This window comes from Peromyscus eremicus, chromosome 18 (genome assembly GCF_949786415.1).
Source record: "Peromyscus eremicus chromosome 18, PerEre_H2_v1, whole genome shotgun sequence".
In the NCBI taxonomy this organism is placed as follows: domain Eukaryota; kingdom Metazoa; phylum Chordata; class Mammalia; order Rodentia; family Cricetidae; genus Peromyscus; species Peromyscus eremicus.
The window spans coordinates 13,719,879-13,732,771 of NC_081434.1; the positions used below are offsets into that span (position 1 = coordinate 13,719,879).

Consider the following 12,893-nt stretch of genomic DNA (forward strand, 5'->3'; position numbering starts at 1 on the left):
TGCCTTCCCTGGTGTCGTAAATCCTTGTTACACTTGTCTATAACCTGTGTGTGACAATTCCTCTCCCCTTCTCTAACATTATATCTAAAGTTGTTGGCCTTTACATACCCCCCTTACCTATTCGAACATGCAAGAATGTTATTTTTTTTCTCCATGTCATGAAGCTGGGGAGCATGTGTCTAAAGATTCTGGTCCCTGCCGGGCGGTGGTGGTGCTCACCTTTAATCCCAGCACTCGGGAGGCAGAGCCAGGCGGATCTCTGTGAGTTCGAGGCCAGCCTGGGCTACCAAGTGAGTCCCAGGAATGGCGCAAAGCTACACAGAGAAACCCTGTCTCGAAAAACCAAAAAAAAAAAAAAAAGATTCTGGTCCCTGAGTGAATAACTCACTGTGATGCCACCATCATGAGATCACAGCTTCAAACTTGCTTTGAAATTTGTTTCCTTATGATCTACCAAGTCAGGACCCACTCAAGCATGTTAGGTTTGTGTATATGAGTAGATGCAGAAAGCCTGGCGTACGGCCTAGTAAAGCAGACAGCTGCTCATTATGAAATGTTGGGTTAGGGATGTAGCTCAATGGTACAACATTTGCCAACTATACCCAAAGCCCTGGGTTCTACACAGGGGAGAGAGTAGGGGAGAAGGAGTGGAAGATTTTAAATGTATGTTTATACACAATTTTCACCCGGTTAATTCCCCAGAGTAGAAATCATTATAAAAAAGAACAAGCTTGGCCCCTGGATCCCTTCAGTTTCCTGTCTTACCATATGATTGCTTTGGGGTCAATTCCTTCATTGTGATGTTACCATTCCTGCATCCCTCACTAGACTTTGGATAGATGATGCTAAAATCTGGATAAATGATCTTGGACTTTCAGCCTGTAAACTAAATAAACCTATTTGCTTAATAAAGTTCCCATCCTTGGGTTTTCTTGTTATATTACGGCAACAGGAAATGAGCTGAGGCTATAGGCTATCTCTGAGACTCACTGTCTAAATGTACTCTTTCCACCAGAAAAAAAAAAATGAATGGAACAAATGATGGATTTGTCATTGAGAGTCTCTTTTTATCCATCCCTACCAAATGATGTTTCCTGTCTTCTAAGTCAGGGATTCAACAAAGCTTGATGCTTGTGGTGCCCAAAGAGTCATTAAACAAATTATTGCTAGAAATTCCTGCTAGGCCAATGAATATAAGTCACGAACTTGAAGATTTTATAATCTAGTGGCAGATTGTGGGATTGAGACAGACAAGCATATCACCTCTGCTTCTTGGACAAAGCATATCTAGAGATGTGATCAGCTGTACAACTATAAAGGCTAGGAACATTCAGTCCAGTCTAGGGTTCAGCCTTGGCTTCCTAGGAAAGAGATTTTCCTGCAGAAAAAAAAAAAGCAACAAACAACAACAGAAGCTGAATCTGGAAGTATAACTTGAAATTAACCCTCCAGGTAAGCTGGCAGCTGAGTGACAGGACAGTGTGCTCAAGAGGGGCATGGGTGGCCAAGGTCAGGGGTGAAGAGGCAGTCCCCAAGGGGTTAATATGCCAGCATTTAAAGGAGAGCTTTGGAGGAAATTCTAATGTGGTGATGTATTGTGCCCCCAATATATTGTGCACCCTAATAAAGCTTATCTGAGGATCAGAGGAAAAAGTTAGCCACTGTATTAAACATAGAGGTCAGGCAATGGTAGCACATGCCTTTAATCCTAGCATTTAGGAGGCAGAGATCCACCCGGATCTCTGTGAGTTCAAGGTCACACTGGGAACAGAGTCAGGCGTGGTGGCACATGCCTTTTATCCCAGCACTAACCATAAAGGTCTGGAGGTCTGTACAGACAGACAGGAAGTGATGTAGCTAGGTGAAGGGAGGAAGTGAGATGGCAGAACAGAAAGGCATATAGGCGTGGTTATACAGGAAGTAGCTCTCTCTGGAAGCTGAGGAGTTGGTGAGGTGAGGTTGGCTGTGGCTTGTCCTATTCCCTGATCTCTTGGCTTTCACCCCAATATCTGGCTCTGGGTTTTTATTAATAAGATTGTTTAGCAATTTGTCTTACAGACTAGAGATTCCCATTATATACAGCTCAGGTGTCATGTCAAAACAACATAGATTTTTTTTTCTAAACATAATGAGGACTTGAAGAAAAGACATAAGGAGAGAAGTGTTCAGACTTTACAGTTTTGTTAGACCCCTATCAAATGGTGAGGGTTCAAGAGCAGCAAAGTCCTGCAGGAACTGTGTTCAATACTGGCATTGGTGACTTAGAGACTTACACCCCACAAAACCCAGATGTTTAAATAACTTAAACTGTCGTGGCATTAGAACAATGGCCCTCAGCATGGAGACTCTGTCTGCTATGGAATATTTAAAGAGTCTGTGGGGACATCTCTCTCCAGTTGTGACCCAGAAGGTGGGTCAAAATGTGGCGTATCACCCAGCGTAAAAGCAATTTTATCTACCAGACTTCTGACTATGCCTTGTCACCAAATGCAAATCAATGCTACTTTAGTGCATAACTCTGCAGAAAGGTTTTATAAAAAGCCCAACATGGTGTCATATTTTTATAGGGAAATTGAGGTGGATTAAATGCATTCTATCAAAATCATTGAATAATTTAATTGAGTTTGTATTTTTTTGTTTCTAGCATTATAGGTGTTCCAATGATTTATTTAAGTTAAAGTATCATTTATTCAATAGAAACATATCAAAAGCCACAAAACAGACTGTGTGCACACGTGTGTGTGTGTGTGTGTGTGTGTGTGCGTGCGTGTGTGTGTGTGTGTGTGTGTATGTGTAAAACTTCTTTGAAATCACTATTAAATTAGCAGAAAAATAAGAAGCAAAGAGAAAGAGTCATGTTGGATTTAGTTAACAAAGTTCGCTTTATACATATTTCATACTATCTCCTTTTAACTACCTGGGGCACACACACAGAGTTCATGCTGTAGCAGTTATTCAATGGATTATTAATTGGATGGCCTGTTGCTTTTAAAATCATATTCTTCCACTGTCTAACAAGGTTTACTGCCCAACTTTGAAGAAAGCAAGTTCCCAATCAACCTTGAATCCCCATTTCCTATGAAGTCCTATGAAGGGATATAATCTCCAGAGCCTTTCAAAGTACTAAAGAAGGAATGCTGATCTCCACCTGAACATATAGGATAAATACTCTTAGGACGTTTCAAGAGTTTCTTGTCCTAAGGCATAGGAGATGAGTTTGACTTATCCTGAGGATACCCACACCCATATGTGAGTTTCACAGCTCTTCACCAGAAGTGCAACCCTTGCATTTTATTTGGGGGTCTGTTATTTTTATTTTAATAAAGGTTATTTCCTTTTTTCCTTTAAAATATCTAAGTTGCCATCTCGATTCTATCCATCTTTCTAGTTGTATATGAAATGGCTTCCAATCACGTTATTTTTCTCACACACACCTTTATTATTAAAATTCTAAGCAAGGGCTAAGGATGTAGCTCAGCTTGTGAAGTGGTTGCTTAACATGCATGAAGTCCTCGATTCTATCCCTAGCACTTCATGAAGCAGGCATAGCAGTGCATGCCTGTAATCCTAGCACTGGGGAAGTGGAGGCTGAATGACCAGAAGTTCAAGGTCACCCTCAGCTAATGAGTTTGAAATGAATATGGGCTATATGAGATCTTGTCTCAGGAAAAAAGAAATAAACATATAAATATAGAGTCTAACATCTGACTCCTTCATTAAAAATGATTCCTGGTATTGTATCTTAGTTAAGGTTTCTATTGCTGTGAAGAGACACCATGACCACAGCAACTCTTATAAAGGAAAACATTTAATGAGGTGGCTTACAGTTTCAGACATTTAGTCAATTATCATCATGGTGGTACATGGTGGCTGGGAGTATGGTGGCATGCAGGCAGACATGGTGCTGGAGAAGGAGCTGAGAGTCTCACATTTTGATCCACAGGCAACAGGAAGTGAACTGAACTAGGCATAGCTTGAGTATAGGAGACCTCAAAGCCCACCCCCACAATGACACACTTCCTCCAACCAGGCCACACCTACTTCAATGAGGCCACACCTCCTAATAGAGCCACTCCCTATGAGCTTATGGGGGCCAATTACATTCAGACTTTCACAGATCATCATACACAATGTCATGCATTTAGTCAAATAAATAATTTTACTATAAATTACTTTTCCATAGTTACTTCTCCTTTGTGATGCCATTAGGTAAGTACTGATCCAATGAAGTTGAAAGCCACAGCGCAAGCAACAAAATTCTGAGCAGAAGAGACTTGTCACTATCCTCATAGAAATTCTCAAATATTTTATAAAGTTCAAAAGTGGATGCAAAGATAATGTAAAGGTCATGTTCATTTAGAGCCATGCCTTGCATGAGGTGGATGAGTAGAGACTATGGTAAGACAAGAGAAAGGTACTAGTGATCCAGTCAACTAAGATAAAGAACGAAGATGCCAGCAGCCTTGGTTGGCTAGGGCTGTTTTACATGTGGAATCTTATTGTGATCTCTTGCCTCTAACATGTATGATGATTGTCCCTGAACACATTGGCCCTAAGATAAATAAGCCGTTTGGTTCTGTACTGCAAAATACTTAACCCACTGAAATGCTGCATGAGGCATTTCAACAAAATTCGTTTTCTAGTATAAGCCCTTCAGTCAAGGAGAGAAGCCCTCCTCCTACCACCCACCTCCAAACCAAAATCATACGGTGATAGGCAAAGGTAACTATAGAAAAGTCACAGAGGCGGGGGGGGGGGGGGGGGGGGGAAGATGAGAGGGGGATCTGTGGTTGGTATGTAAAATGAATAAAGAAAAAAGAAAAGAAAAGTCACAAAGAGCCATCCTTCCCTCATCCAATGTTGATCTAGGATCCAGCCTTGGTAAACAACATGAAGTCTATACATAGACTTAAACAGAAATAACATCTGAGAATTAGGTCCTCAGTTGTCACTAGTCTCTATTTAAAAAATTGTTCTCCTCCCCACCCCACCCCCACTTCATCTTATCTGTTCTCACTTAGGCTTGCTGATCAAAAACTAGAAGAGAAGGAAAAAGACAATATAAGCAAAGATGTATACTTAGAGAAACCTGAAGATGCTGTATGAAATAGTGGCTATTTTAAGGAGACTCAGAAACGAAATAAAAAGTTATAGAAATCACACCTTGTCTCTGACAAAAGCAGTTCATATCATTCTTTTTGTACTGTTATGCAAATGATAAAATGGAGTTATGTGTCTACACCCCTACCCAGGACATGTTCGGCTTGGTTTATATTCCATGGATTCAATAACGAGGGCTTGCAAAAGAAATCAGTAGCCATGTGAGAGTTTTGGGGGGTTTTTGTTTTGTTTGTTGTTGTTGTTGTTGTCGTTTTTCGAGACAGAGTTTCTCTGTGTAGTTTTGCTCCTTTCCTGGAACTCACTTTGTAGACCAGGCTGGCCTCAAACTCACAGAGATCTGCCTGCCTCTGCCTCCCGAGTGCTGGGATTAAAGGCGTGCACTACCACCACCTGGCCCATGTGGGAGTTTTATACTGCACTCTGTAGTACTATAAACCCTTGAACTGTTTTGTCTCCCATTTAAGTATTGAGACCAAAACCAGGAATTTCTAATTAACTCACTGGGGACACAAGATAACCTGCTCTTGTTCTGTCATTCAAAGGTAACTAAACTAGAGATCTGGACTTAATTGATAATTGAGTTTTTAGGATTTCTTTCTTTCTTATTTGCACTCCCTTGGGAATTTATCCTCCTGAACACTTTGATCGACATTCCGATGTTTTGACGGCACCTGGAACGGTGTCTGATGCTGTTGCGTTAGGGTTGTCTAGTGTGACTTTTCTTTAATATCTTTCTCCATTTGTTTTCATGGGCAGTATGCTGCAGAATAATCAGCTGAGACAGGTCCCCTCGGAAGCCCTGCAGAACTTGCGAAGTCTCCAGTCCCTGTAAGTACCGTTGTAACTACAAAACACGAGTCTCTATTTGAGAAGGAACATTTAAATGTCCTGTAGACCATTTTGGTTGGTCCATGAGTTGATGAGTTGTATGACTTGAGTCCTAGCCCTAGTGGTTGAGATATCCAGGCAGATATTTAATTACACCTGCAGTCAAAAGCTTCCTCTATGTGTCTCAGGACCAAACATCTACTTCCATTCCCATTAATAGTTTTGTTTCTAAATTCAAATCAGAAATGGTGCTTAGTTTTTACCTAGAAAATTGGATGGGACAATCTGATAGTCTGGCATCTTTAATTTGTTTTGTTTTTAAAGCATCAGAGCTTCTTTGTAATCCAATTTTGATGAGTCAAGTGAAGATAAGTGTTTTAAACTCTGCATATCAGTCCAACACCCTCAAATTATGAAATCAAGATTTACTATACGTACTGAAGCATGGCTACAGCACAAACCACCAACTGCCCACATATAGATAATCACAAACAGTCCCACAGTTCCCATATACATGGCCTCACAGACCTCACACAGACATACCATCACACACACACACACACACACACACACACACACACCCTTCAGTGGTGCTGATGTCTTTTGCTCTGAACACACACCCTTCTTTCCATCAGGAGTTTCTCTCCAAGCACCCACATAAACACATAAGTAATTGCTCCCATGAAGAACATTCCTACCAGCTAGATGTTTGGGAGCTTGGGTTGGAAGTAATTGTTCTCAATCAACTACTTGGCAAGTCTCTGCCTCAACTGCTGTGTGAGTAAATCACCTTCTCATCAGAACGTAGGAGTGATTGCAATACGTCGCATGATTTCTGATGTACGTGTGAGTCATGGACTCTTTAATTGTACTTCGACTGGAGGTCCTCATCTGTCTAACAAAGCACTGCTTTCTAGTCTTGACTGATGAGGCAGATAAATGCATGAACAAAGCAGGAGAATACCACAGGCTCTAGCTGGAAATCTTCGTAAGGAATCCATCAGTTAATAATTACATACAGTTTGCTTAATGCTTTTTACTGCGGTGACATGAGAGAAGGGGATGTGAGATCTGAGGATGAGACCTCCGTCCTTTGATCTTTCCTTTTAATGAAAGAAAATCTGTGCTCGAGATCATTTCAAGCTTTTTTATTCTAGTCAAACAAAGTGACTTCCTAGGTTTTCAGCAGCCTATAGATAAACATGCCCACAAGGGCCCCTTTGTGGCTGGGGAGAGGCTGTTGCTTTGCCAGCCACTCCTTAATGACAGGACACTGTCTTGCTGCTCTGGTTCAGCTAGCTTTGCCCGAAACAAGCAGGGGTAAGCCAACTGCCTCCAGTGGGGCTGTGCGGGCATGGGGCTCTCGTAGCTAAATTGAAATCGAGATAATGGCAGCGCCCGATAGGACCTCTAAACAGCTGCAAGGCAGGCCGCAGATAGAAGGATAAGAGTTTGTAACCGAAATCCCCTATTGGCTGAAAGATCACAAACAGAAGTGAGCTCTTTGAGAAAGAGAAAACCATGAAGCTTTTGTTCGCTTGAACTGGGTGGTGACTCTCTGATAAAGGTGTTCAGATTTTGTTTCTGACCGGCCCGATATTTACTGTTCACCAGGTGTCTCCTGGTTTCTGGTTCACAAAGGAATTACTTTCAGAAGCCTTGTGAATGATATAAATGCATGTTCCTTGTGAAAAGGTCGAGGGTTAATTTGCCAGGATGACGTCACATCCGAAATGAAGTGTCTAGACAGGTTCTCAGCCCCTGGCTCACACTGCGTTGTGTCAGCTGGATTATGCTAGGATGGTCACAGGGCCCCTTTGCCCAGAGCACAGTCAGTGTGAGGTATGAGGCAAGGGCAATGTGCGTGCTAGTGTTCTTCTTTTTCTCTCTGATATTGTTTGTGCTGCTTTGGTCCAGCAAATAGGGTCTGTTCACAAGAGATTCATAAGCACATTCAACGCGAGCTCTACAGACCATGTTGTGCCAATTGAGGGTGCCCTTGCCCTGGTTTGGAGGTCTGGGGAACAGCAAACCCCATTCGAATTGTATTGTTATCCTGTGCTTACAGGGCTAAGTCTTTCTCTTGCTACTATTAAACAGCTCCAAAAGGAAAAGATGAGGGGGACTGGTAGTCCTCACATTCCTTCTGATTCCGTTCTGACTCCAGGTCGTCCACCTGGAATGCAAGAGCATTCGCTTTGTACTGCTTCAGCATCGATAAGAGCAAAAATGGGGGCAGGGGGACTCCATCTCCTCCCCTGCCAATACCAGGAGGTCTCTACCAAGTCACAACCTCTTCTTGGACTTAGATTATCACTTAGCCCCTTTACTATATGGTAGTTCTTTCATTATGCTCTCTTAAGTTCACCCCCATTTCCCCAACACACACACACACACACACACACACACACACACACACACACTCGGGGAGGGGGGACTACAGAGAGAAGGGGAGGGAGGGAGGAAAAGAGAGAGGCAGAGAGAGATTTTCTTTGTGTTTTACATGTACACCCCACTGAGCATTGCATTGTACATACCTCCCCATTCATGAGGCTCTTCAGTGTTGCTGATAATCACTCAGAAAGTTCCAACACCTTGGCTACACCCCAGAACGATGCAAATCGGAATCCCTGAGTGTGTTAGTTACTTTCTTACTGCTGTGACTAATACCTGACAGGAAGCAGCGTAGAGGGGAAAGCATTTATTTTGGCTTATGGTTTGAGGGGGTCAACTTAAAAGTTGATATACAGTGAGAAGCATCTGGCTACATTGCATTCAGAGTCAGGATGCAACGAGTGGACAGGAAGTGGGGCAAGATTATAAAACCCCAATCCCCACCCCGGTGACCCACTTCCTCTAGCAAGGCTCCACCCCCCTTAAGGTTCCGAAACCTTCCCAAGCAATGCCACTATCTAATGACTCAGTATTCAAACTCAAGAGCCTGTGTTTGACATTCCCCACTCAAACCTCAACCCTGAGGATGCAATCTGTTGTGGAATATTACTTTAACTAGGTAAAGTTGTGTTGCATTTGTTTATGCTGCATTTGTTTCACTATGTAAAGATGTGTTGCTGTTTTACTTTGCCTGCCTAAGGCACCTGATTGGTCTAATAAAAAGCTGAATGGTCAATAACCAGGCAGTAGAGGGATAGGCAGGGCTGGCGGATGGAGAAAATGAGTAGGAGGAGGAATCTAGGCTGGAGAGGAGAGAAAAAAAGGAGTAAGAAGAGAGAGGGAAAGGAGAAAGAGAGGGAGACACCTGGGGCCAGCCAGCAAGCAACCAACCAGACAGACACCGAGTAGGACATACAGAATGAAAGAAAGGTAAAAAGCCCTGAGGCAAAACGTAGATGAAGAGAAACAGGTTAATTTAAGCATTAGCTAAGGGTGAGCATTCATAACTAATAATAAGTTTCCATATCATGATGTGGGAGCTGGTTGGTGGCCCAAAGAGAAAGCTTGCTACAGGGATCCATGTGTTGGTGTTTTCTAATAGCTTTCTTATTTATGTAAGTATTTCTTAAAGCCAGAATTGCAAAATTACATGTTCTGCAGGTGATATTCCCTTGGGAGATATGAAAATCATTCTGAATTCTTTTCAAACCTGAAAAAAAAAATAACGACAGTGCATATTTTGTAGTCCAATTTGAGCTAATAATATAGGTAGAATATAAAAGTGAGACATTGCCATGTGTTTAACTGAAAAGAGTTCACTTCTTCCTGTTAATTCTACTGACTACCTTAAATAAAGTTGAAAGAACACATGCTGTACCACCCAGATACTCAAATGTGATGTCTGGACCAGCCACATCAGCAGCACCTGAGCTATGCAGAACCTTGGGGCCCAGCTCAGCCTGACTTAATAAGAATCTCTGTTTGAACAAAACTCTAGATGATCTGTATACAAAACATGCATGAGGAATTCAAATGTCCAGTGTTCTGTTACCCTACCGAGCGGTCAACACAGCCAAAAGGTTGAGAAATGGCAAAACCGACCATTTATGATCTCTGCTCCACCCATCTACTCTTGGCTTCTTGGAGGGAGTTGAAGAAATGTGATCTATTGCAACTGGTAACATTGCTGTGAGGACCAGACAAATTGTTCTCAAGTTTCAAGGGTTCTAATTCTCCACTTGTTCCCCATAAACAAAAACTGGTTTGTTCCTAATGAAATGACATAGGTACGTTTGTGTTCTCTTTTAACTGTCTCCTGATGCTTGCAAACTGTTCAGCTGAAGCCAAAGGGCCAGAGGCCAGCAGAACATACTCCTGGGCAATGTGTGCATTTGACTTCTGACATGGCCATGACTGCCCAGACACCGAATAGATTCTTGTAATGTAATCAAACATAACTTAATTTCCTTTCTGTATTTTTGGAAGGGAGTAGAAATGTAATCAGAATTCACAGTGAGTTGTATTTCACTCAGAAACTTTTGGCATTGTAGACATATGAGGACTAGGGTCAAGTTACAGTCATCTGATGGTAACTCAAAACCCAACTCTCCCATGCCTCTCACCTTTATTAGTTAAGAAATCAATCTATGCATAGTGACTGCCTCATTTGTGACGGCTAGTAATGGATTTCAAATATCTCAAAGTTATACATGAAGTTTAAGCTGATCAAGGAAAATTATACGTTCATATTTGTCCAAGTAGCCAAAGGATTATCTGAAACATTGATTTTTCATTCCAAATCTCCACTAGCAAAGCTAATTGTGTAAAATATGTATCACACAGAAATGATGGGTTGCCAAGTCGAAAATGAAAGAAGAACCGAGCGTATCTTTATTACTGTCTCTATTTTCCAATTAGCTAATATTCATCTGCAGGGTACAGGAGTATATTTAAAACCCAAGCTGAATATACAATTCCTGCCTGAAGAGCAACCTGCCTACACCTATCATTTCTAGGGCTACAAATTCTACCCCCGGACCACATGAAATATCTGTCAGTAACATTATCCAAACTCTCCATAATTTGTTTCTGTTTATAATTGTAGACAGTGGCCTAGAAGAGCCAGAGAGGAGGAAGAGGTGGGGCACAGCTCTGGGGAGAGTTAAGCAAGCCTTGGACAGCAGCATTATCCTCCTATTCACATTGGTGAGCCTACTGGGTTTCTGAGCCTGGGTATAGAGTGGGAAGGAAGTAACACAAGACAGGGAAGTATAAACAGACCAAAGAAAAGAAGATCAAACCAAAAGGGTAATATTATAAAATCCAGGGGCTAAAAATAAAGTGGCTTTAGGGTTGGTGACCCTATTCCTTCCACTAAACTAGATAAAGAAACCACAAGCTTACATGACAAAAATTACTGTCCCCCCCCACACACACAAAGATGCCCATATACCTAGATGGAGATAGACATGGAAGTTCTAGAAGCAAGAGACTTTGTCTGTTGGACTATCAAGGTTCAGTTCATGGAGCCATATGCAAATGAGCACTGAGTGAATTCTTACAAAAAAAAAAAAAAAAGAAAACGTTTTTTCCTTCTTACCTCAGTTTGAACATGAAGGGTAAGTAGTTTTCGGAGGAAAGGCTCTTTCTTCAAAATGTTTACAAGAAAAGCTAAGATTGGAGGATCGGTCCTCGTGTATGGGAAACAAAGTGAGTTGTTTATTCTTTTTTTTTTTTTTTTTTTTTTTTTTTTTTTGGTTTTTCGAGACAGGGTTTCTCTGTGTAGCTTTGCGCCTTTCCTGGAACTCACTTGGTAGCCCAGGCTGGCCTCAAACTCACAGAGATCCACCTGCCTCTGCCTCCCGAGTGCTGGGATTAAAGGCGTGTGCCACCACCGCCCGGCGAGTTGTTTATTCTTAAAAGGCCATGCATGAAAGATTCTTAGGCCAGATCGTTGGCTGTGATACATGCGTTCATGGTTGTCCTATCAGACAGGTAAGGAGAACGTCCGTGTTAGGAAATTTGAAGTCAAATAAACTTTTTAAAGCAGGGGGATCTTTAGAAAAGCTAAAGGGATATCAGCTTTGGAAAGGCAACCTGGGAGTGCATCAAAAATGTTTCAGGCTAGATGGGATCTGTGAGGAATGTGGAGGAGCACGCAGGAAAGCAGGAGAATAATGGAGACAGCAAAGAGGCAAAAATTAGCCTACAGAAGTCACTCACCACCGTGCTGATGAGAGAAGGCAACGTTTATTAAGCACTTGTGCCCTATCCTGCCTCATCCTCACAGCAACCTCATGGGTTAGGTGCTAGGATTATCCCTTTCTTAGTGCTGAGAAGGCAAAATTGTCAGACTATTGACCTTTCCAAAGTCAGGACGGAGGTATGTTTGAGAGAAGTCTAGTGGGTCAGAACCCCCAAATCTGCCCATTTCACTGCCCTGGTTCTTTTTCTTCCCTCTGAGGGCTACCTGTGGAGTATGTGGACTGGTGGGAGAAGGGGAGGACTTGGTAGAAACACACGGAGTACAGCGATGTGACTTCAAACTTTCACACAAAGAAAAGAGAGTTGTGCCGGGCGGCGGTGGCACACGCCTTCAATCCCAGCACTCGGGAGGCAGAGCCAGGCGGATCTCTGTGAGTTCAAGGCCAGCCTGGGCTACAGAGCGAGATCCAGGATAGGCACCAAAACTACACAGAGAAACCCTGTCTCAAAAAAAAAAAAAAAAGAAGAAGAAGAAGAAGAAGAAGAAGAAGAAGAAGAAGAAGAAGAAAAGAAAGGAAGAAAGGAAGGAAGAAAGGAAGGAAGAAAGAAAGAAAGAAAGAAAGAAAGAAAGAAAGAAAGAAAGAAAGAAAGAAAGAAAGAAAGAAAGATGAATTGGAGTCTTAATGCTGCCAGACAGTAAAGTAAATTTTGGAAGAGAAGAATATGAAAATATGAGCCTGCCAGCTCTTGTTAGGGTTTCTCTAGGCATTTGATTATGTGATCCTTTGTGCCTGTGAGGTCGCAATGATTTCTACTCTCCAGAGGAGAAGACGATGTGTGAGAAT

At 42.1% G+C, this 12,893-nt stretch overlaps 1 protein-coding gene across 1 annotated transcript in view; it reads left to right on the plus strand.

Moving 5' to 3' along the window:
• Positions 1-12,893, plus strand: part of Lgr5 (leucine rich repeat containing G protein-coupled receptor 5) — a 134,952-nt gene that overhangs the window by 79,219 nt on the left and 42,840 nt on the right. The window contains exon 4 of the mRNA XM_059245658.1: positions 5,878-5,949. Within this exon, the coding sequence (XP_059101641.1) occupies positions 5,878-5,949 (72 nt within the window). The remainder of the gene's footprint in view (positions 1-5,877; positions 5,950-12,893) is intronic.